Raw genomic sequence first — 25,320 nt, forward strand, 5'->3', positions numbered from 1 at the left:
TTAGAGAGTTAGAGGGAGGTTATGTTCGAATCTCTCATCCTCTAACTCTTCTTGCCACAGCTCTCTCCTCTTCTCTAATCTTCTCTTGCTAGTTTTCTTTGTTTCAAACACAGTCCCTACTTCTAGGACTGTTTTTCAACTACCATCTTTCACCAAACCCATAACACACTAACACTTCATGACTTCTAACAGAAAGACCCAATCCACCACATCATAAGCCTTCTCTAGATCTAACTTACACATAAACCTTCCCTCTCCCTTTTCCTCACATTCATTTGCTATCAGTATTTGATTTGTAATTTGTCTCCCTTGAATGATGTAGAGAAGATGGGCCAAATTGCCCATAGCCCACAGTTGTTATTTCTTCTTTATTCTTCTGTTCTGTTTTGTTAATAGCCCTTCTCTTATGGGCCTGTTAACATTAGTTTTATTTTGTTTAATTAGCTGGCCGCCAAATTAAGAGCTTACTTGTAATTTCTGAAAATTAGTGACTAATTTTTAAATGAAAGCATTAGGGGAAGGAGTACAAACAACTCTTCTCCTCACCCTTCTCACAACTGAACTCTTCTTCCTTTTTTTGCTGTTGATATCTCCTTTGTTTTTCCCCTTCTTTTAATCACTTTTTTTATTCCTTTGGGACTGTTTTTCTTCTTGGTATCAGAGCCGGTCCTTTTTTTTCTTTCCCCTTTTTCTCCCATACACACTATGTTTCTTTCCCCTTTTTTTCCCAGAGCTGAATCAAATGATTGATTGAAGAAGATATTCAGCCCAATTGGTTGTGGTTTCTTGGAGAAAAAGGAAGATATCCTTCTCATCTTTTTAACAGTTTTGGTTTTTTGCCCCAAAACCCTAATCAACTAGAGAGTTCTGATTGTGGGTCCCACAAGAAGCTTCACCTTGATGCTCAATGGCTGCAGGGGCTCTTTTTGATTACCTTGAAAAGCGATCCAAGCTTTGCGCAGTTCTGTGAAGCCTACAAGGAGCGGCTATCGTTTTTCTATGTATCCTAGGTTCCGGGTGAGACGCAATTGGCTGTTAAGGATCTGTGAAGGTTCTTGGTGTCTATTATTTCCTGCCTTCTTTGTCATCTAAAACTGTTTTAGGAGTTGTTTGAGGAAGATGGATGTTTCTAGAGTTGAAAATAAGATGGGATCAAAGTCCAAACAGGTTTCGGGAGCACTTGTAGACTCTTTATTGGCTGTGACCATAGTCAAGCTTGATGGGACTAACTATCTAGCATGGTCACAATCAATAAAGACACATGTTTGTAGTAGAGGCAAGTGGGGATATATTTCCGGGAGCAAGAAAGCATCAAAGGAAGATGACTCGTCTTATGAGAAATGGTTGCAAGAGAATTACAGTGTTATTGGGTGGTTAGTGAATTCGATGCAACCACAAATTAGTCAGCACTATCTGTGGATGAATTCTGCTAAGGAAATATGGGATAGTGTTGCTGAAACCTATTCACTAAAATTGAATGTGGCCAGGGCATATAAATTAAGAAGTGATGTGAACAATCTAAGGAAGGGGAGAAACCTTTAGCAGTCAACTTCTCAATGCTGAAATCCTTCGGGCAAAAGATAGATCTCATGGAAACAATTGTCTGGGAAAGTACAAATGATGCAGAGACAGAGAAAATTAGTTGAGAGGAATATGGTTTTTGAATTCCTGACAGGGTTGAATCCAGAATTTGATATTACCAAACAGAATATCCTAGCTAAAGACAATATATCTTTGTCTCAGGCTTTTCCCATAGTGAGCAGTGAGGAGAGTAAGAGGATGGTTCAGGTTTAAGGGACTATTCTAGTTGACCATCTTGCTAATATGGGGTTGAAACCTAAGATGACTACAGGTGGTACAAGGAAGAAGGAGGTTATATGCGAATACTGTAAGAAACCAAGACGTACAAAGGATAAATGTTGGAAGCTACATCTAGACCTTATTCCACCCCGTTTTCAAACGAAGGTCGAAAATGAGAAGACCGGGAGTGCCAATGCAGCCACAATGTCAGATAATGACAAGAGTGCCTCAGATGAGAAAGCTGCTAGTGAGCAGTTAGCTATTATAAAGGTAGAGTATGAAAAATATGGGAGGATGATCAGCCACCTCCTCCAACTCTTCAGGCAATCAAACTACGTCTGCATTTGCTCATCCAGGTATACATGCTACTACCAACCACGTAGCCATCTCAAGTAATCATAAAATCCCTTGGATTATTGATTCAGGTGCTTTTGATCATATGACCAACATTTCTACTATGGGCCTATTAACATCAGTTTTATTTTGTTTAATTAGCCAGCCACCCAATTAAGGGCTTACTTGTGATTTCTGAAAATTAGTGACTAATTTTTTAATGAAAGGATTAGGAAAAGGATTAAGGTCAACTTTTAATTTGGCAATAGAACATTAGTTATGATTTTATACATGCTAGTCACCAAGCTTATAGGTCTGAAATCTCCCGGCCTTAGGGCATCCCCCTTCATGGGAATCAAAGCCAAAACGGTAGAGTTAATTTCGAGGCTAATGAAATGTCCCTCAACAAACTCCTCAAACACTACCAATAAATCGTTTAATCATCTCCTAGTAATCTTGACAAAAATCCATTGTCAAACCATCCAGATATAGTGCATTTGGTCTATCCATTCAGAAAATAGTCCTCCTAATCACTTCTAATTCAAAGTCACTTTCCAAATCACTTGCTAGTTCGAGATCCAACATAGGCCAGTCTAACCCTTCTACCATGACTCCTACATCACCCACCTTTTTATAGACCTCCTTAAAGTGATCTACAAAACACTTTGTAATTTCCTCTTGGTAACTTGAAAATTCTCCATTAACTTCCAATTTATCTCTTTAAATGACCTTCAAAGCAACCTTCTAGCAATCTTGCACTCTTCTCCAAGATCTGAGTTGATCATGAGACAGTTTGTTAGAGGTGTGATGACTCTAATCTTAAATACCAGTGCCCAAGGCTCTACAAGTCAAGCAGGAATCGGAGGTGCAATCCAAGGGTAAAGGGGGATTATTTATTGGGTTTATAGTGGACCGGTTCTGAGGGCAGATGCTACAAAGGCAGAGATCTTGGTCGCACTTACAGGAATTCATTTTGCCAAAGGCTAGGCTTATCCTCTTTAACCATCAAAGGGGATTTTGAAAACACTATATCTTGGTTAAGGGAAGGAAGAAGGGCCTTGGAGACTAGCACATTTGCTAACTGAATCTAGGATATCTTAGAATCAATGAATGTGAAGCTGGTATGGATTCCTAGGGAGCAAAACACCGTTGCTGATAACCTAGCAAAATCAGGGGTTTTTAGAGAAAGCTTGTTTAATGACATTTGTTTGCCTCTATAATTTTGCTTTAGCTGCTTTAGACTTCAGTACATCCTCTCATGTACTTCTTCCTCTTTTATTTTCAATTTAAGTTTTATTTGTTCAAAAAGAAAAAGTTTTTCTTCTTTTACTATAGGCTAATGCACGGAAAAAAATTGTATTACCATCTCCTTCCTTGATCCATTTGTGTCTCGACTTTCAGCTCCGCCAGATCTCCTCTCTAAGCAAAATCTCCTCTAACTCCTTCTTTGATGTCCACCTTAATCCCCTCTCCTCATTTGTCAACGTCCCTTGACTTTCCTTCACATCCAATTGTTCTACTTTGGAGGTAACATTAAGCTTCCTTTCCTCAATTCTTTCAAAATGTTCTCTACTCCATTCCTTTAATTTGCCTTTAGGTGTTCTTTTTTCTTATGAAACCTCACTCCTTTCCATTCAATATCCCTCACCTCCTCATTCCACCAATCTAAAAGGAGTGGGGCCATTCAAAAATTCCTCCATACCAATTTTGATTGGACAATGATCTGAAGCAATTCTAGGCAAGGTCCTAGCCATCAGACCTACCTAGTGGTCCTTCCACACTCATTAAACACAAACACTTGAATAAATTAAACCAGCAAATGGTTGTTTTCTGATTTAAAAAGGTAGAAAAGAAAGAGAAAGAAGGGTCACGAATAGAAGAGGAAGGGAGAGAGGAAGAGAAGAAATAGGAAAGAAAGGATTCGGCTGAATTATTATTTCTAGCCGCCCACTAAGATGTATTTATATTGTAATCTATTACAATGACTAATTACCATAATACCCTTACTTAAAACAAATGAAAGAAAGACAAACAAGGACCAGCCGGCCTAAATATTCTAATTAAAAAATAAAATAAACAGCAAGTATAAAATGTGGGGTTGGAACCCCACAAACACTAACAGCTTATCAGCTATCTCTACATTCCCCCTCAAGTTGGGAGTAGATATTTGTCATACCCAACTTGCGTAAATTTGTCTCCAACCTGAATTATGTGACTGCTTTAGTAAAGAGATCAGCTAGTTGCATGTCAGAGGTAACATAGGGAAGACACACTTCTTGAGATGCAACACGCTCTCGGTTAAAATGTCTGTCCACCTCGATATGTTTAGCCCTGTCATGCTGTATTGGGTTATGGGCAATGTTAATTGCTGCTTGATTATCACAATACAATATCAAAGGTTTCTCATAGTCAATTCCAAGTTCATCCTGGAAAGATTTCAGCCATAACACTTCTGCAACACCATTGGCCATGGACCTATATTCAGCTTCAGCACTGGAGCAAGCAACCACATTTTGTTTCTTGCTTCTCCAAGAAACAAGGTTCCCCCCTACAAATGCACAATACCCCGAGGTAGATCTTCTGTCATCAATATATCCAGCCCAATCAGCATCTGTATACACTTCTATCTTCACTTGTCCATTGTTCTCGAAAAGTATGCCTCTCCCTGAGCATCTCTTCAAGCAAGCAAGTATCCTTTCCACCGCAAGAAGGTGAGTGGCCCTAGGAGAATGCATGTACTGAATAACAACAATGACAGCATATGAAATATCTGGTCGTGTTAGGCAGAGATAAAGAAGTTTCCTAACCAACCTTTGATACATAGCCCTGTTCTCAAGAGGTTCTCCACCTTCTACACTTATTTTATGGTTCAACTCAATGGGTGTGTCAGCACGCTTTACTCCTAACTTTCTAGTTTCTTCCAATAAGTCAAGGACATACTTTCTTTGAGAGATGAAGATGCCATGGTTAGATCGAGCCACCTCAATTCCTAGGAAATAGCGCAGTTCTCCCAAGTCTTTTACTTGAAATTCTTTGTGAAGATTCTGCTTAAGAGCATCTATCTCATTAATATCACTTCTAGTCACTAGAATATCATCCACATAGACAGCAAGTAAGGTCAAAGAAAAGTTTGTCTTCTTAAAGAAGAGAGTGTGATTTGATTGAGCCTGTCTGTAGCCGAACTTTTCTAATGCCAATCTAAACCTATCAAACCAAGCTCTCAAAGACTGTTTCAGCCCATACAAAGCCTTCTTTAGTCGACAAACTTTCTTTCTTGCTTTTGTATTGTAAAAACCAAAAGGTAACTCCATGTACACCTCCTCTTGCAAATCCCCGTTTAGAAAAGCATTCTTGACATCCATCTGAAAAAGTGGCCAAGAGAAGTTCGCAGCCATAGATAGTAGGACTCTAATTGTGTTCATCTTTGCAACTAGTGCAAACATCTCCATATAGTCGATGCCATAAGTTTGTGTGAAGCCCTTTGCAACCAATCTGGCCTTGTATCTCTCTACAGAGCCATCAACATTATATTTTACTGTAAACACCCATCTGCATCCAACAGGTTTCTTCCTCTCAGACCGGTCAACTAGTTCCTAAGTGTTGTTATTAATAAGTGCACCCATCTCTATTTGCATTGCTTCCTTCCATTCAGGTATCAGAAGGGCCTCTTGCACTATTCTGGGTATAGGAATGGTAGCAATAGATGCCAAAAATGATCTGTAGGATTATGAGAGACGACCATAAAAGAGAAACTGGGAGATACAATGAACAGTGGATGAAGTACAATGACGTCCCTTTACGAATTGCAATTGGGAGATCAAGGTCATCTGAAGGAAGGGACTGAGGCTCAACAGTGTTAGGTGAAGTATCTGCAGTAATGGGCTCAACAATGGTTGTAATGCCTAGATCTAAAGTTGTAGGAGGTGTTGGGATCGGCCTGGACTACTATGAACAAGAACCAACCTGCCTCCACCATTGTCTGTGATACACTCTCAACTCCCTGCACTTTTGACAACCCTCTTCACGGCACTCCTCAACAACTAGGATAGGTAATGGAACTTCTGGGGCTGAAATCCCTTCCTCACGACTCTCCCCCTGAGGAGAGGCCCTATGATAATAGGGCATATCCTCAAAAAATGTGACATCCGTGGACATATAATGCCTTCCTAAAACAGGATCATAACAGCAATACCCCTTTTGATTTTATGCATACCCAAGGAAAATACATTTAGTAGCTTTGGGATCAAATTTGGAGCGATGAGGTCCCAGGATTTGAACAAAGCAAGTACACCCAAAGGTATTAAGGGGAACAATGAACAAGTCCTTGTTTGGATACAGAAGGTTGAATGGTGTTTTCATGTCCAAAACCCGTGAGGGAATTCGGTTAATAGGGTAAACAACAATACGGATTGCATCCCTCTAGAAGCGTATGGGAACATTAGAGTTGAGCATAATGCTTCTGGCTACTTCCAAAATATGTCAATTTTTTCTCTCAGCAACCCCATTTTGCTGAGGCATACGGGGACAAGTGCTATAATGAATAACTCCATGGTCTAGAAGATATGATGCCAAGGGTTTTGCAAAATACTCCTTGGCATTATTAGATCTGAGAAGTTTGATCTTGATTTCAAATTGGGTCAATACGGGGACAAGTGCTATAATGAATGCTTGGGCCAGCAAAGGAACCTCATCTCGAGAGTGCATGAAGTATACCCACGAGAAACGGGTATAATCATCAACATATAACAAGAAGTATCTGTACCCCCCCCCATGGCAGGAGTATGATATGGCCCTGAAACATCAGTATGCACAATTTCAAATGGAATATTACTTCTTTTATTACTCAAAGAATAAGTTGACCTACATGTTTTGCAAGTTCGCAGCTTTCACACTTCAAACTAGACACTTGGACTAACTCAAACAAACTTGGAAACAGACTCTTCAAAGACCCAAAGGACAAATGATCTAATTTGTTATGCCAAAGCATAATCTGACCCAAAGACTGAGAAACAAACAATCTCCCAACTTCACTTTCCTTCCCCTGTGGATGCTCAAGAAGATAGACTCCATTCGTCTCACGGCCAATCCCAATCACCTTCCTCGTTTCCAGATCCTGAAAGACACAACGATCGAAAAAAATGTCACTGAATAGTTTTGATTCTTAGTAATACTACTAACTAAAAGCAAGTTAGCACTAAGCTTAGGGACATGCAAAACTGAGGACAAGGAGATGGAATCCAACAGCCTAATGTCTCCCTTGCCAGAAATAGGAACAAGAGAGCCATCAGCAATAGACACTGTCTTTGCCTGAGGATAAACAGTAGGTGGTAAACAAGGTGGATAAACTAATCATATGGTCAAAAGCACCTGAATCTATTACCCAGAAGGGTCTAGTATTACTTGGGGCTGAAGTGTGATATGTTGTAGCTCTTGTGCCTGAGGAAGCAAAGGCTGAAGTAGGAATGGCAAGAGTAACAGTTGATGACTGAGATGATGACCCAGAAATACCAGCTTCATTCTCCAATTGTGTCAAGGCAACCCGGGCAGCAGCTAAGGCATCTAGAGATGTGGTTCTTGTATTGGAAGATGATGCACTGTCAGTGTTGGCTGCCATATTAGCACTTCCTTTCTTATTTCTGAATCTAGTTGGAACAAGATGGGAATGCAACTTCCAACAAGTATCCCTAGTATGCTTGGACTTCCTACAATGATCACAAAACATCTCCCTTTTATCTTCCTTCTTTATTTCCTTTTCCTGATCTTTCCCAAATTTCTGCTTTGTTGCTGCTAGGGCTGATTCCATGGGTTGAACTTGTAACATCACTTTTCTTCTACTCTCTTCATTGTGCACTAGTGAATAAGCCTGAGACAAGGTCACACTATCCCTGGTAAGAAGTTGCTGTCTTACTATGTCAAATACTGAATTCAGACATGCTAGGAATTCAAAAACTCTGTTTGTTTCAACCAGCTTGCTATGGGTAGTCGTATCTCTCTGACTCTCCCATTCAATGGTTTCCAAATGGTCAATTTCATGCCACAAAGACTTCAAAGTAGCAAAGTAAACGGAGACGGGCTTCTCCCCCTACTTGAGATTTTTCACTTCACACTTCAGTTCATAAGCCCTAGCAACATTAAGAGGCTGGGAGTAGGTCTCTTTCATATTATCCCAGATTTCCTTAGCCGTTTTGGCCCATAAATAATTTTTGCTAATGTGGGGCTGCATTGAATTACAAAGCCATGTCATCACCAAATAGTTCTCTTGAACCCATTTGGCAAGTGATGTGTCTTCTTTTGCTGGTTTCTTTATATCCCCCGTTACATAGCCTAATTTACCTCTACCCCCAATTGCCATCATGGCTGATTGTGCCCACTCCAAGTAATTTGTTCCATCGAACCTAACAATTGTAATTTGAAAAGAACTTTCAGTCATACTTCCACCCCCTAAAAAACTTTCCCCTAGAGTCTTGAATTCACTTCTAACTTTCTCCATTTTAAAGAGGATGTTAACAGTCACTAACAGATATCAATTTCAGATTATTGGTAACTCTCAAGAAACACTCCTCAGTCAACAAGAACACCCAGGAGCCAAAAAACCAGATTACTGTAGCTACTCAAGAACCAGTCACAGTCACAGAAAAATGGGAGCAATAGTTGACCGTGGGATTTCACAAAAAACTCAGAGAAACTAGCAGATATATCAGAAAATTGCTGAATTAAGGTCGATCTCTGTCAGAAAACTAACAGCAATAATTGACTTAAATCAGAACTGTCAAAAAAACTCCTTTTAAGGTCAATCTCTGTCAAGAAACCCTAAAGAAATGGCGAAGGAGACAGAATTCTATCAACCACTGCTTCCAGAAGGTTAAAAACTGTTCCCTTTAAGGTCTATCTCAATAAAGATGAGTTCTTTCTCAGAAAGAATTTGATCGCCACCTTTAACCTTCAGATTAAGCCCTAATCTTTGACTTACCTGACTTCTCTGACTCTTCCTAGTCACCGGGCACTCTCCAAAGGTCGTGTAACCCCTTGGGCACAATTCGAATCTCCAGTGATCCTCCAAGAATCAGGCGAAGATGCAATACTTCAGATTCAATAACTTCTCATGCTGTCGACTGGATTAGGCTCACATGAGAGCCCTAAACTGCTCTAGTTTTGGCTCTAATACCAACTTGAATAAATTAAACCAGCAAATAGTTGTTTTCTGATTTAAAATGATAGAAAAGAAAGAGAAATAAGGGTCACGAATAGAAGAGGAAGGGAGAGAAGAAGAGAAGAAGTAGGAAAGAAAGGATTCAGCTGAATTATTATTTCTAGCCACCCACTAAGATGTATTTATATTGTAATCTATTACAATGACTAATTACCATAATACCCTTACTTAAAACAAATGAAAGAAAGACAAACAAGGTGGGGTTGGAACCCCACAAACACTAACAGCTTATCAGCTATCTCTACACAAACCTCTCCCAACTTTGAACAAATAGGGGAGGCTTGTAAATTAGACCAAGTGAAAATGGTCTATTGGAGCAAAATCTCTTTCAACTCTCAGACCTCGATAAACTTATTAAACCTCCACATACTTGTAGGGAACACCTGATTGGGATTGTTTGCCTCATTTGTAAATCTTATCACGTTAAAATCCCCTCCTAAACACCAAGGCCCATCCCACAAACCTCTACAACTGAAAAACTCCTCCCAAAATTGGCTTCTTTCTCTGTACCTATTTGGTCCTACATATTTGATAGCACCCAAGTGAAATCACCCCCCAAGTTCTTGAATTTAATAGACATTGAAAATTGGGCAATCAATTCTTCCAATGGATCTAGAACCCCATTCCTCCACATTGTTATTAATCCACTAGAAGCTCCCCATGACGGCACCGCAACCCAACTTATACCTCAAGAACTCCACATACTTCTCACCCATCTCCTATCCATTTCAGCTACTTTTGTTTCTTGCATCATTACTATATCTGGCTTTTCCTTTCGAAGCTAGTCCTTTATTACCCTTCTCTTCCTTGCACTCCCTAGTCCACTTACATTCTAGCTTACAATTTTCTTAGTGACTCAAGAATAAACCCCCAATACTAGCACCCACCCTTCCACTAATTCCGCCCTTTCCTTCTTTCCCCTCTCGCACTAAATTCAATGTCACCTTCTACATCCAATCTCAATCTCTCCACCTTCGTCCTCTTTTTCTTTCTAGGCTTCCCTTTTTGCTCTTTTCTTCTTAGAGTACACCTTAGGATTCCTTACCTCTTTGAGTTTCAGGCCCAACTGTTCCGCCACTTCACCAACCTGCACTCCCCTTCCTTTGCTTACTCTACTTCCTCTCAATCTCACTACCCACTTATTCTCCCCTTCCCTTGAAACCTCGTTGTTCTCTTCAACATAGCCTTCTAGAGCCTTAAGTTCCTCTAAATAATCACACACCAAATTCCAAATTCTCTCCCCTTGCCCCAAACTACCCAACATCTCCACCCTTCCCTCCAACATCTCTTCACTTACTCTTAAACTCCCTCCTATATGATCTTCATGCAATAGTTGGCACTTTGGAGAATCTAGAAACACAAGGAGATTATTAGTATCCTTTAATCAAATTGACAATTTTACCAGGAGAGCTTGGTTCCACCAAAACAATGGGATTGGTACTACCATTTGGAGTGAAGCACAGCTGAATAGATCACTTCCAACTCAAAATGGCAACCAACAAACTATAGGAGGACTACACGAAAGACCATAACCATCGGTTGGAAAATTCACTAGGGTACCCTCGCAATGTGTCGGACACATCTTCCTCGAGCTCTCTGTGGAAAGCAATACAAGAGGTATATCCTATCTTTCTTAACCTCATCAGAGTTGATGTGGGTTGTGGCTCTAGGGTGCTTTTTTGGGAAGATCTTTGGCTGGGCGATACTCCTTTCTGCTCCATTTTCATTGATCTATATTCAGTCTCTAACTACAAGTTAAAACCCATCTCAAATTTTGTCAATTTTTCACACTCTAGATTGAGTTGGGATTTTGGTTTCAGAAGAGGTTTGAGGGACAATGAGTGTGAGTCTCTTATATGCTTGCTTGATGCTCTCAAGTCGGTTTTCTTCATTCAATCCTTGGAGGACACTAGAGTATGGTATGCTTCTTCTAATGGCATCTTTACCTGTGCTTCTTTCTTTAATACCCTTGTTCAAACTACTGTTGAGGCTGAATTTCCCGATGAAAGAGATTTGGAGCAAGCCCATTCCACCAAAAATTCAAGCTCTGTGTTGGGAGGTGTTTTTAGGGAAGGTAAATACTTGCGACATGCTTCAAAAAAGGAACCCAAATGAATGCCTCTCCCCTCATATGTGCTCTCTTTGCTTTGCAGATGGTGAATCTCTACCCCACTTATTGATCTTTTGCTCTTTTGTACTGTTTGTATGGGAATCTTTTTGCTCTCTCTTTGGTTGTAGGTGGAGTGCTCCCCAGGATGTAATAAGCCTCTTTGATCCAGTAGAAAGGTGCTGAAATAAAAATCTGTAAAAGAAAAGAATATTTCTTGAAGAAGAAGAGAAGAAAGGAGAAAAGGAAGAGAAGAGATTTGAGAGAGAAAAGAGAGCAATAATGCTGGCCGCCCTCTCCACTATTATTTATAGTTTAATAATAAAGAGTACAAAGACAAATATGCCCTTATAGGGCAGCTAACACATAAAACAGTTAAAATAACTGCTCAAAAAGGACCCAACAAGAGTGTTGTGGTCCCCACTTCCTATCTAAACAATAAATAATCAAAAACTACCACTATAGACTACACGATTTGTCTAAAACCTCAACAGATCCAAACTTTCTAAGGAAGCCAACAAAAAGAGGGAGGGTGATGTGGAAATCAGCAAGGGCAGCAGTGGTGTGGACAGTATAGGAGGAAAGGAATGCAAGAATTTTCAATGAAAAGCAAAGGCCAAAAGAGGCCATTGTGGAGCCATAAAGATAAGAGTTGCACATTGGATAAAATCACTCTAGCTCTTCCAAAATATCTCAATTACGGATATTGTAAGAGTGTGGAATGAAGTGGCACACACTGCAGAGATGAAGGAAAGAAAAGTGATGGAGTGGAAGCCGCTAGGCCCCAATAAGTTAAAGATGAACTTTGATGGGAGCTCTATAGGAAATCCAGGTATGGCAGGCATTAGTGGTGTGATCTGAGACTCCTCAAACAAAGTGTTGGCTATGTACTCAAGACCTTTAGGGGAAGGTGACTCTTTAAAGCTGAACTGTTAGCTCTGCTTCAAGGGCTAAAAATTGCCAAGCAAGTCAATTTTAAGAAGTTGGAGATAGAAGGGGACTCAAAAACAATGATATCTTGGACCAATTCAAGTAGTAATGTTCCTTGGTACTACAGACATCAGTTAAAGGAGATAGTAACCATAGCAAGGGAACTTAATGCCTCATTTACATGGGTTAGGAGAACTGCAAATGGAATGGCTGATTCTCTAGCTAAACAGGGAGTTCAAAGGCAACAGCATTTTTGGGCTTTATTGTAAAAATTTCTATTGAAATGTTTGTGTTTTATCTGATGTAACTCTGTATTAATTCTCTTAATTGAATAAAATTCTCATTTTTGCTGCTAAAAAATGTGTCCGAGAAGCAATTGAAACCTCCACTGGGACATGCTGCAAAAGTTAAACCTCTGAAAGCAGGTTTGGACTAGTTGGACTTAAGTTTTGTTCCCTACCAAAGGAGCACTCTTCTTCCCTTCAAACCACCAGTCCAGCTTCAGAATTGGACAGCACAATCAAGTAAATCCAACCCTTCATTATCACCTTCCTCCAAAAAAAGTTGTTTCGTGTTAAAGCTCTTTGAATCTTGGAATCCCTTATCAATTCCCAAGCAAATGCTACCAACCTTTGGTTTCCATCTAAGGATTAAAACATAGATACGATTTGCCCGATACGGAGTGTATCGTAGGGCTGCAAGTCAGGCTGGGTTAAGTCAGGTTGAGGCCATCCCTAGCCCAACCGTAAGTTTTAAACCCCCAACCCTAATCCAAACCCTAACTAAATTCCTTCAACCCGAAGTCTAGGCCCAACCCACCCTTCTTCCCATCCCTTAAAATTTCATAAAACTATTTAATCTCAAATCTTAACTCACTTTTCACTATATATATTAATTCTATGTTTTATTAGTATTTGTTGATGTTTTTATCAGTTCTTTTAGTACAAAATCGGAAAAATATGTGTTAGAAATGACTATAGTTTACTATGAGCTATGACTTATGATAGATCTTTTATAGGCACCAAACATTAGAGATGAGATGAAAAATAAAATATTCAAAAAACATTAAATATCTTATTAAGGTTTTAGTCTTTTCATTAAGGATTAAGTGAAGTGATTATCTTAAAAGAAAGACATGATAGTATGTAGTGAGGGCTATACAACTATCGTACATCTAAAAAATCAATGTATGATATATAATATATATAACATATATTTATATATGACATAATATATATAACATATATTTATGTATGATATATCATATATAGTGGCAGGATAGGCATAGAGTTGCAGTGTATTCTGTGACGGTGAGCATGGATACGGATACGATACACTAAGGCTACAACTTGGGCCAGGTTGGCCAGAACCCAACCCTAACCCAACCTGAAAAAGTCGGGTTCATGAATTTCGACCCTAACCCTAACACAAGCATCAATCAAACCCAACCCAAGTTGTAGCCTTAATGTATCTTATCCGTATCCATGCTCACCATCACAGAATACGCTACAACTCTATGCCTATCCTGCCAGCGTTCAGTGTGTATCGCACTGTATTGATGGATACAGCCTAATACTCACCGATACGAAGGCGTATCAGGCCGTAATTTGGCAACATTTCCAAACCTTGATTTAATATTTATGTTTTCCCAAAAATTTAATAACTAAAAATTATAAAATTAATTTATTTTATTTATCTTAAATGAATTATATATTTTATTTTACATATAAACTATATGTTAAAAATGAAAACATATTTATTATTTGAAAAAATAGAGTTATTATTTATATAAAAATGCTAAATAAATAAGTCTTCCCTAAAATTTAACAAAAATTGTAAATTATAATTATAAAAACTGAACTAAATAATTTCATAGTTAATATTCCCAAAAATTTTAATAAAAACTAAAAATTATAAAAATAATTTATTTTGTCTACCTTAAATGATTTATATTTTTTATTTCAAATTATATGTAAAATAAACAATTTGTGTTAAAAATAAAAATATATTTATTATTTTAAAAAAATAGAGATTATTTATATAAAAGTACTAAATAATAGATTTTTCCAAAAAAATTAATAAAAGTTGAAAATAATCTGGAAAGTTTTCTGTAATGGCTTGTAGAGTAATCTCTACACCAGGATGTAATTTGTGTTTTTTATTTTAATAAAATTTCCTTTTTCTGTTATTATCAGAAAAAAAATAAGAAGTGGCATGCTGCAAGTTGAATGGTCTAGAAGAGCTAGGGGCAGGCCAAAAAGGAAGGAATTGGCGTAGTCAGAAATGCATGCAGGTTCCATAAATTAGCAATGGATATTGGCACTGGCACTGAACAGGGTGGACCTAGGCACAACAGTTGGGTTACTCCATTGCAACCTGGGTGACCAGGGTTCAAATCTTGGAAACAGCCTCTCTGTGCAGGGGTAAAGGGTGCATATATCCGTCCCTCCCCAGACCCCGTATTGGTGGGAGCCTCATGCACTGTGCTGCCCTTTTTATATGGCACTGAACAGGATGGAATGGTGGAGCAGGATTCATGTGGCTGACCACACATAGTTGACAATTTGTTGAGTTGAGTTGACCAACATAATTTCAACCAATATCAGAACATGAGACAAAGTTATAGCAAGGAATTGGCATGTTCTTCACTTCTATAATTTAATGAAGTAAAAAACTTTTGGCCATCATATTCCAAAAGCTATAGTAAAGCACATGTAGGAATTGCACCCAGCAAAATTTTTCAAAACCTATCAAATTTCACTGAATTTTAACAGGAATATTTCCATTGAAAGGGACAAGTGCCAAAACCCACTAATTTGCCCTGGAGCTTCAGTCATATCTTACAACCAAAACATTAAAACTTATATGGTAAAAGAAGATGATTACTAGTAGAAGGAAGAAGCTTTTGAGTCACCTTCCTATTGGGTCAATAGCAATGCAATAGCAGCCTGCAGTGTGAGCCATAAGGGTGTGAAGTGGACGAAGAGATGGGTAAGCTAATACCTCAACAGTGCCTACAAACAATACAAATCCCCAAAATTAGGTTTTCACCAATAAGAAAATATGATTCATGTTAAGGAAATAAGAATGGACAGACAAGATGAAAGTGAATTTCCCTTGAAAGATAGAAATGACCAGAGAATAATTTTATTTCAATATGCATGAATAGATATACCACTTGATGTGCCAAGAGCACCACTACATAAAACAGGTGGAAAGAAATTATTCTTACCATTTCCAGTTGTAAGAAAGAAAACCTCCCCTGTTGTATTCCAAGCAATCTCATTTACCTGATCAAGAAGCATAATACAAAATTAATGCTCTGCAAAAAGTTGACGTTGACTAATGCAAATAAATCTGGAACAATCCTTCATGATTAGGTTTATACTTTTCTACCATGACAAATAGAAAAGTTCATTCTACCCCATATTTACCCAGTTTGTCGGTTTCCTTGGTTTGAATTGAGAATATGTTTCATGATTCATGGATTTTTGAAAGAAATTGGTTACAGTTATGAATCTATAAATGCCCCTTTTGTTTACTTAGATTCCACATAAACGATATACATCATGCACCATTTTTTATAGAAAATGAAAATTTATCCAAAGATAGAATGAGGGTACACAGAGGGATGATAAGGAATCACCCTGACAAAAAAATGACCAAAGAAACACCCCCGTCCTCTCGTAACAAAACCTGTTCCAAAACACCCCAGCCCCCATTGATCTACATGCATCAATGAGACAATTCAACCAGTGGAAGTGTGAAACTTATGGTTCATACCAAAACAATCAAATTAATTGCCTTTTGGCATCATCATCAAGAAAAAAACACCAGTAAACAAATTCAGATAGTACTAAGAATTGAATGCAATTGGCAACTCGTATTCCAATTGAAAACAGGGGGCTGGTTATAAAATGCCATGCATAGTTAACAGCATCAAGGATAAGTGTTCTGTCCTTTACAGACATAAACTACCTTCAATTGTTATGCAGCAATAATACTAAATATGACCCAGTCATCAACCCAGTATTCCTGCTGGGTGGCAGATTGACTGACTGGTCTGAGAGCTAAACTTTCCAAGTTTTTAAAAACGAAAATCTTAAATAATAAAAATATAGATGTACACATTTAACTTATTTAACTTTTCCTGAAACTATATTTCAAAAATATTGAAGGAATACATGAACACATATTTTTATCCTACCAGCATTACATTATACCACTGTCATCAGCTTAAAGCTGTAAATACCAAATATGTGACTTTAAACTCTCAAATAGAAAAGCCGAATTACAAGACTAGGTCCCCTCAAGATTACAAGACCATTTACGATCACCTTGGGGAATCTTGATAACAAAGTTAAGATTTTACTAAATCAGATAATCTGACAAGTAGTCCCTGCCTGTTCTCTTCCTAGTGCTGGCCCATTAATAAATGAAAATTATGATGAGTTGAGAATTTGTAGTTGCGTTCTTGCAACTTATAATTTAAAGATAATTTGATGAGCAGACTGCACATTCACTCTACAGTTTTGGTCCAACAAGAAAAGTGAAAACTGGAATAATAATTAGATATTACTCTAAGCTAGAATTCACATAAATGAACAAAATTTTGGGAGTTTTTGGTTTCATATCAGTGACTTAAAAGGTATGCCTAGGCACAAAGATGAGATGCACTTTAAGGTATGCTCCTTGCCTAGGCCCCAGGTGCAGCACTTTCAAAAGGTATGTGCCCAAGGGCGGAGCCAAGGGTGTGTGTGTGTGTTGGGAAGGGGCCCGCCGCGTAATAAGTTAGTGGGGCCTAGGGGTGGAGCCACGTAATAAGTTGTCCGCCACTCCAAAACTTATGACACAAAGTAGGGGATGGGTAACTGATGCTTTCCTCTTGTTTTTGGTTTTCTTTTTTTTTGAAAAGCATACTTTCCTCTTGTTTAAAACTACATTTTTTACTATTAAATAACAAAATCATCAAAATTTATTTTTCCAAAATTTAAATATATATAGACATATTTGTTTTTTTTTCATTTGAAGAAAGCCTTTTGTAATTGATCCAAACCTTCCCGCCATCTTTTTCCTCTTTCACCTCTAAATTATGCCTCTACTCCTTATCTCATCTCATTGTTCTTGCCAAGAAGACATCATGTGGAAAAACAAAAAACCCCTGTAAATGAGTCCCCCCCCCCTCTTGATATAGAGGGTTTAATATAAAGTTATATAACTATTCATTATCATAAGTAAAAAAAGAAAGATATATCTTGACCCCCAAGAGAAAATTCCTGGCTCCATTGCTGCATGTGCCTTGTGCTTCAGTAATATCCCATACACAAGGTGCCATCCAACTGGATGAGAAAGTTACTACCTTTAAAAATATCCCATACACAAGGGGCTTTTGTCCAAGCAGGCAATTGCTTGACAGAGTTTTGATTGCAAATGAGCAATATCAACTCTAGGCTGAAGAGTGGTGTAAGGGGTTTGCTTTGTAAGGTACACCTGGAGAAGGCTTATGACCACATAAGTTGGAAATTATATGATTACATTCTTGTCCATATGCAATTCAGCAGGAGATGGAGACACTGGATGTGAGTTTGTGTGTCAACTTCAAAATTTTCCTTCTTGGTAAATGGAGAATCAGCCAGTTTTTTTTTAAGTTCTAGGGGGCTTTGCCAAGGAGACTTTCCCCACAATTATTCATTGGTGCAATGGAAGCCCCATCGAATCAACAAAAAGAGCAGTAGAGGAAGGCTTTTTACAAGGTTTCACAGTCAAGGAATAGGAAACTGAGGCAACGTTGTTGCAATATGCTGGTGACACTCTTTCCTGCCAGTTGATGCAAATCAATTATTGTATCTTAAATGGCTGCTAATCCAGTTTGAAGCAGTTTCTGAACTGAAAGTTTATCTATGTAAAAATGAGATATTCTCGGTTGGGAAGGTGGATAATATGGAAGAACTAGCTGACATCCTTAGGTTGTCAAGTGGGGAAGTTGTCCACCACCCGTTTAGGGCTGCCCAAGGAACAAAGTATCAATACTGGTCATACCAAACAATTTGGATATGGATACGGATATGGACAAAAAATAAGGAGACGCTTGGATACACTAGGGAAATGAATACAAATTCCATAAATATATTAGTAACACTAAATTTAGTATCAAAAATAGCCATAAAGTTAAAATGCATAGGAAATGCATATTTTAATGGTATATATGAAGAAACACATAACAATTAATACAGCGGGATGCATAGATATCATACAGCTTCTTTTTTTTTGTGACTAACAATTTGAGAGTGAGTATTCTCTCTTTTTGGGTGTAGGTGGAACCCCCCTGTCTGTGCAAACTTTATTTTCTTACTCCTTTTTCAGGTGGCATTTGAAAAGAGGAAGGATCAAGTGGAGGTGCCTAAGGGCTGCTGTTTGTTGGACATTGTGGGAAGAAAGGAACTCAAGGATTTTCTCAGATAGGGAGAGGAGTATTGAAACTGTAATGGAAGCAATTCACTTTAGGGCAGCAGAATGGTTAAAGACTTCAGATTTTTTTACTGATTTTACTTCAGATGACTTGTTGAGAAAATGGAAGGAGATTGCCAGTGCTGCTCAGATTAGAACTGGGACTAGTCCTTCTTGGACCCCTCCCCCTAATGGATTTGTAAAATTGAACATTGATGGCAGCAGTAGAGGGAACCCAAGACAATCTGGTATTAGGGGAGTCTTCAGGGATGAGAAAGGGGTTATTTCAGCTCTGCTTTCAGGCCCTATAGGGGTTACTCCCTCAGGGCTGATATTCTTGCGGTTCTGGGAGGAATACAAAGGACAAAGGAGTTGGATATAAGGAAACTTGTGGTTGAAGGTGACTCGCAGGTGGTAGTAGGATGGCTACAAGAGAGTAAGGCGGGGTTGTGGAACTTTATCAATGAAAAGAAAAACTATGAGTGGCTGACAAAGGATATGGAAGTGAAGTACAGCTGGGTGAAGAGATATACTAACTCTTTTGCTGATGGGTTAGCTAAGCAAGGGGTGGCTCAGGATTCTTTATTTTGGGCTATGCTGTAATTTCTTTTTATTTCTTTTATGGGGGCTCTTGCCCAACCCGGGGAGTTAAGAAAGTTATCTCCCCTTCCTTGTAATTAATTTTGATTCTTATTAATGGAAAGCCGCTGTTATTGATTAAAAATAAAAAAAAATAAAAAACAGAAACTGATTCATTAATATAAAAGAAAGATGTACAAAGAGGATAGAGGAAGAGATAAACTTTCTTAACTCTCCCTCGCCCAGGAAACATGACTACAGGATTATAAAACAGCCCAAAACAAATGATTCCTTCTCACCCCCTATTTTGCTAAAGAATTAGCAAACGAGTTAGCATTCCTTTTCACCCATTGTACATTAATTTCCATTCCTTGAGATAGCCACTTACATGTTTTCTCATTAATATAGTTCCACCACCCGGCCTCCTAATCCTTTTGGAATCATTCAATAACTAGCTTTTGAGTCCCCCTCAACTAGAAGCTTATGAATGTGCAGCTCTTTAGACCTTTGGAGGCCTTCCAACACGGCCATTATTTCAGCCCTCAGAGAGTCTCCCACACCAATCGGACCTGTGTAAATGGCTATGTTTCTTCCTTCCTCATTTCTAAAAACTCCCCCTTTGCTAGAAGAACCCGGATTTCCTTCACTACCATCTAAATTCAGCTTAATAAAACCATGTGAAGGTGGGGACCAACTTAGACTTAAGCCAACCTAGATATCATACAATTATTGATAATGCATCAATCAAGAGTCCAAGACATTTTATATAGATTTATTTCAAATTAATACATGTACAAAGCCATTATTATTTTATTTTTTATTAAAGTCCAAAGCACAAAACATATGCAACTATTATACTCGAATTATTATATCAATTATTTTCTATTTTAATATTATTAATTTTCAACATTAACAAAAAAAGTCAACTAAAAAATTAATTCTCAAATGTTTGGTAAACAATGTTGTTTATCTTTTTCAACAATAAATATGTTATTATAAAATTTAAATTAAAATATCAATTATTTATAAAAATATATAATCGTAACTTAAATATATTAAATCTATTAAAATTTCAGACACATAGCATATGCAAATTCTTAATTCTTAATTACTAAAATAATTATTCCATTATTAATATTTGTATTTCTATAAATTTTCTAAAATAAAAAAAATAACATTTTTTATATAAATGTATATTAGTGGATTTGACATATTCAATGTATATTATATTCTCAAATATTTTGTAAACAATATTTTTATTTTTTAAATAATAAATATGTTGTTATTTAATGCAAATTAAAATAATAATTTATAATTTATAAAATAAAGGATTCATCCTCTTCTCAGAATTCTAAATAATAATTGCCTAAAGCTGGAACAGGAAGACAAAAGGTATTGAAAACGGGAAAAATCCAGAAGGTTCAATGTAAAATCTTTCTACTGTCAGCTAATTAATACTCAAAGAACAGAATTTCCTCATTCAGAAATCCAGGTTCCCCAGGTTCTTTCAAGGCAGAGTTTCTGCTGTGGACAGCTGACAGCTGTGATAGGTAGATGCCTAAAAAAGATAATCTGATCAGAATAGGGGTCCAGGTTCAGTCCGGGAACTGTGTTATATGTGAAGCCTGTAGGGATACAGTAGATCATTTATTCTTTCATTGCAGCTTGGCAAGATAAGTATATGCTCATTTTTGCAAGATTCTGAATCTCACCTCACCTGGTGCTTCCCAAGTACTATGATGGATCATGTAAAGTCCTGGAGCATGCAGGGACTGAGAAGAGAAGGAAGGAAGCTCCGGAGCATTTTTACTGCAGCAGCAACTTCGTGCATTTGGAAAGAAAGAAGCCACAGGATCTTGGAGTCTTCCAGCCATTCCGCAAATGAGGTGATTAGATTGGTGAATGGGAACATAAATTCTTGGCTAAGCATATCAGATTTGCTTTGTAATATTCCCTATTAAAATCTTTGTGATTTTTTGCTTCTCAATGCAGGTTAGATGAGGCCTACTTATACTTTTTCGTATAGTGACTCACTGTACATGCACACAGAGGTAATGTTAAGAACCACAGTGAATGAATGATAAAATCCTTAACCTTTTTCTCAAAAAAAAAAAAGAAAAAAAATAGGGTCTTGATGGGTTGCAATAGTACTAGGTGCCAACAATATCAAGTTAAAAGTAGAGAGAAGGGAAAAAGTTGGATGAAGAGATCAAAAAGAAATTCTTTCTCCTTTTTTATTTTCCTTTGCTTTTCAGATTGGTAAACGTATTATGACAAGAAATAGCTAGCTGATGTTTTCACCAAGGGGTTGAACTTCCTGACTTACTGCAGCATAATGAATTATATAACAAATTGGGTATGAGTTATATCTATCACCCAAATTGAGGGGGAGTGTTGAAACATGGCTGATAGGAATCAATAATTCAATCAGCACCCTTAAAGACTAATTTTAGGAAAAGGCCTTACAACAGGTCCTAATATGGCATAATGATGGTATTTGGGATTTGGACTGAATTGGACACCAGGGGTCATAATTTTGTCCACTTACAATTTTTTGTAGGGTCCAGTGATAGGGTTTGAATTGTTTTTTATCAATAACTGCAAATTTCATTAAAAATAAAAGACAACTTCTTTATCAATTAATAATAAAAGACAAATTACAAAGGAGGAAAGGTAAAATCTCTTAACTCTCTACAAAGACAAAAATACAATTACAATTGAGCCCAAAACAACTGATTTCTTCCCACCCCTTGTTTTGCCAAAGCATCAGCAAAACCATTAGCCTTTTTTTTAACCCAATTTACTCTCACGTTCATGCCTCATGTCAGCTATTTAAATTTCTTTCTTTCACTGTTGCAGTTCCAAAGTCCAGCTTCTTCCTTTTATAGCCAAGCCACCACCAGCTTTGAATCTCCTTCTATAATCAACTTACTGATGCGCACATCCTTGCTCTTTGCACACCTTCTATCATGGCCAAAACCTCAGCCCTCAAAGAATCCCCTTCCCATTAACACCCTCAAAGAACTTTTGGGGTGGAGACCAGGGCCCACCATCCTTGGTCTCCGTCAAATAGTCGAAGAAGGAAGATTGTCCCAATTAAATTGAAGATTAAAAGGAAGCACACCGTGAAGTTCAAAAGTTCAAAGGATGGTAATGGGAAGGGTCCGATTAATTCAGGTGGAGAAAAGCTTCGCATAAGAAAAGAAATAAGAGAGGTGATCTTGTGGAAGAAGAAGAAGACTTATGAAAATCTTGCAAAGGTTCTTTCTTCCTGTGAGGAAGAGCAAAATCCTATCATCAGCAAGGAAGATATTACTGACGGTGATCGGAGCAGGGGAGGAGTGGTGGAAAATGTGGAAGTTGTGGTGCAAAATCATTTGATAGTAGGTCAACTCCAGTTCGGACTCTAATTGAAGGAAGATCCGAGGGGTGGGGATGAGTGTGTTAAAGAAGATGAGATTATTTTGAGGGAAAAGGAGGTGGAGGCAAGAGACCTTGCAGATATCGATTTAGAAGGTGCTCATGGTGATGGACTCGAAGGACATGGAACCTTTAGTCACCATTCCCTGTCCTTATCCGAGGACACAAGGTATGACCATCGGGTTGTCGAGGAAGTGGTGATTTGAAAGATGGGTGTGGATTTAGGTAGGAGGAGGAAGGCTAACACTATGCTTAACGTTGCTGACACAGCGAAGTCCAAGAAAACCTGTGGAACATCATGAGTAAAATAATAGAATGATTGTATTAACTCCCACAGCTATAGCCACAATGAGAATCACGACTCATCTCGTCCACTCATCAAAAATTAACATCATGCGTCTTGCAAGCTTAAAACTGTTAAACATAAAAAAATAAGTGACTACAAACAGTAACAACTGAAAAACAAAAGTTCTGACTACTGACAGACCAAAATGAACAAAAATCCGGAGTTTCCTCTAGAAAACAAGCTCATGGGGCTTCATGCCGGCCTTGAGAGAGAACCTAGCAGCCAAGTATGCCTTCAAGTCAGGGACTGCTTCAACAGCCTTTATCAACGGGGCATCAACTGTCTTCTGGTCATCTTTTTTCTCCTGCGGAAGTGCCTTCTTTTCCTCCTTCTCTGCTTCAAAAAACATCATGAGTAAAATACTCTCATACTGTTCGTGTGACAAAAATCTTCTCTCGGCTTAAGTGTGGCTTGGTTGGATCTGGACCTACCAAGAATTTCAAAAAGGCTTATAAGAGGAGGGGTTGCATCCTATCAAAGAAAAAAATAGGAAATGGCGCTGCTGGTAAAGATGTCCGGGCTGATTCTAATCCACACGAGCACGTGGAGATTCAACAGTGGGTGAGGAAATAGAAAACAAGTCTAACCCCATTGTAAGAGTGTGATAAAAATACGGAGAGGAAGGTGATGAAGTCTGGAAGTATCTCAGTGGAAGAGGTGGCTAAAAAAGATGCTGAAATTGGCAAAAGCCAGGGTTTGTTTTTCTGGGGTGGAGAGGATTTCGCTAGGAAAGATTTCATAGAGTTTGAGGGGAAGAAAAGAGAAGAAACTCTAAAGGAAAAGGAAATCAGAAGTGGGAGATGGAATGAAGATGTCGACTGTCAGGAGAAGGTGTTCGAAGGGGGAGATTAGAACCCTGTTTCTGCAAGTTTTTGCTGAGAGTAGTGATGCAGTCATATTAGTTGCAAAGGTGTTCAGTTTGTTTGTTAGTTGAGGTGTCTTTAGTTTTTTTCAGTTTTGTAGCTGGTGGAGGGGTGGAGTTAGTAGTCATGTTATTCTCTCGGGTGATGGCTTATCACATTCCTTATGTATTCTTCTTTTTATTTTAATGAATTTTATTTTACTTAAAAAAAAAATTGTTTATGTTTAAAGTTTCAAAGTCATTGAATATGTAGGATTAGAGCTATTGAGTCTAACAATTTGACTCCTAGGATTATTATGACTTTATAGTCTATAAATATGTATGGACATTTTACATAAAGATCAATGAAGTTTATTGAGTCTTCTTGAGTTTATGCTAATTATGGTAAGTGGTTCCCATACCCTAGAGTGATTCTAGGCACCCCATGAGTGACTCAGGGGGTGTTGGCCCTACATCAATTTGGTATCAAAGCCAAGGTTATAGGCTCTTATCATCATGGCTTAACATAATGGCAAGCAATATAGGGGTCAGCTAACTAATACACAAAGGAATTCATTGATTAGCACTCTTTGCAAGAGTTGAAACCCTTAAAATAGCAAGTAAAAAAACCTCAAGAGGCTAAAGAAGAAATCCAACAAGAAGACCCCTAATCAATGTAGGGGATGGAGGAAATAACAAGGGTGTTGTCCAAGAAGATAATGAAGATGAATGTGAAGGATCTGTTAATCTTAGAGCACGGCAAAGAGTTACAAACTGCACTAAGGTACCACCAACACAAGCTAATCGAGCCCGAAATGCCCATCAAGGAGTTGATCAAGAAGCATCTCTCACCAATCTATTTGATGAGATGATGGAAAACAATAAACATGGTGGCTATGTAGATGACATAACCAAGAAGGTGAAGGTGGATGTTTCTAATTTCTATGGAGACTTAGATCCTCAATCTTTTTCAAATTGGTTGGCTTCGCTAGAGGAATATTTTGATTGGTATGACATGACTAATGATCAAAGATTCAAAGGATCACATTTGCATGTATGAAGCTTGACAGTCATGCTAAAGTATGGTGGAGAAGCATGGAGCAGCAATTGGAGAATAGAGGTCATGGTCCTATTTCTACATTTTTTTATCAAGAAGAACTTCAATAATTTTATTAAAATATGATAGAAATAGTTACATCAAGGAAGACAAGCACTCTTATCTTCCAAATACAACTTAAGTCCTCAAAGAAAGAAAGGAAAAAAGAAGCAAATTAGTTACAACTTAGCCCAAAACATTACATCCCTTT

At 38.0% G+C, this 25,320-nt stretch overlaps 1 protein-coding gene across 1 annotated transcript in view; it reads right to left on the reverse strand.

Annotated features, from left to right (window-relative positions):
* The window catches only part of TEX1 (Transducin/WD40 repeat-like superfamily protein), a 49,661-nt gene that overhangs the window by 11,204 nt on the left and 13,137 nt on the right, over window positions 1–25,320 (reverse strand). The window contains exons 6-7 of the mRNA XM_088963716.1: window positions 15,613–15,670; window positions 15,295–15,394 (exon numbers count right to left, since the gene is read on the reverse strand). Of these exons, the coding sequence (XP_088819842.1) occupies window positions 15,295–15,394; window positions 15,613–15,670 (158 nt within the window). The remainder of the gene's footprint in view (window positions 1–15,294; window positions 15,395–15,612; window positions 15,671–25,320) is intronic.

This window comes from Nelumbo lutea, chromosome 1 (genome assembly GCF_056320005.1).
Source record: "Nelumbo lutea isolate HS-2025 chromosome 1, American lotus-T2T, whole genome shotgun sequence".
Lineage (NCBI taxonomy): Eukaryota > Viridiplantae > Streptophyta > Magnoliopsida > Proteales > Nelumbonaceae > Nelumbo > Nelumbo lutea.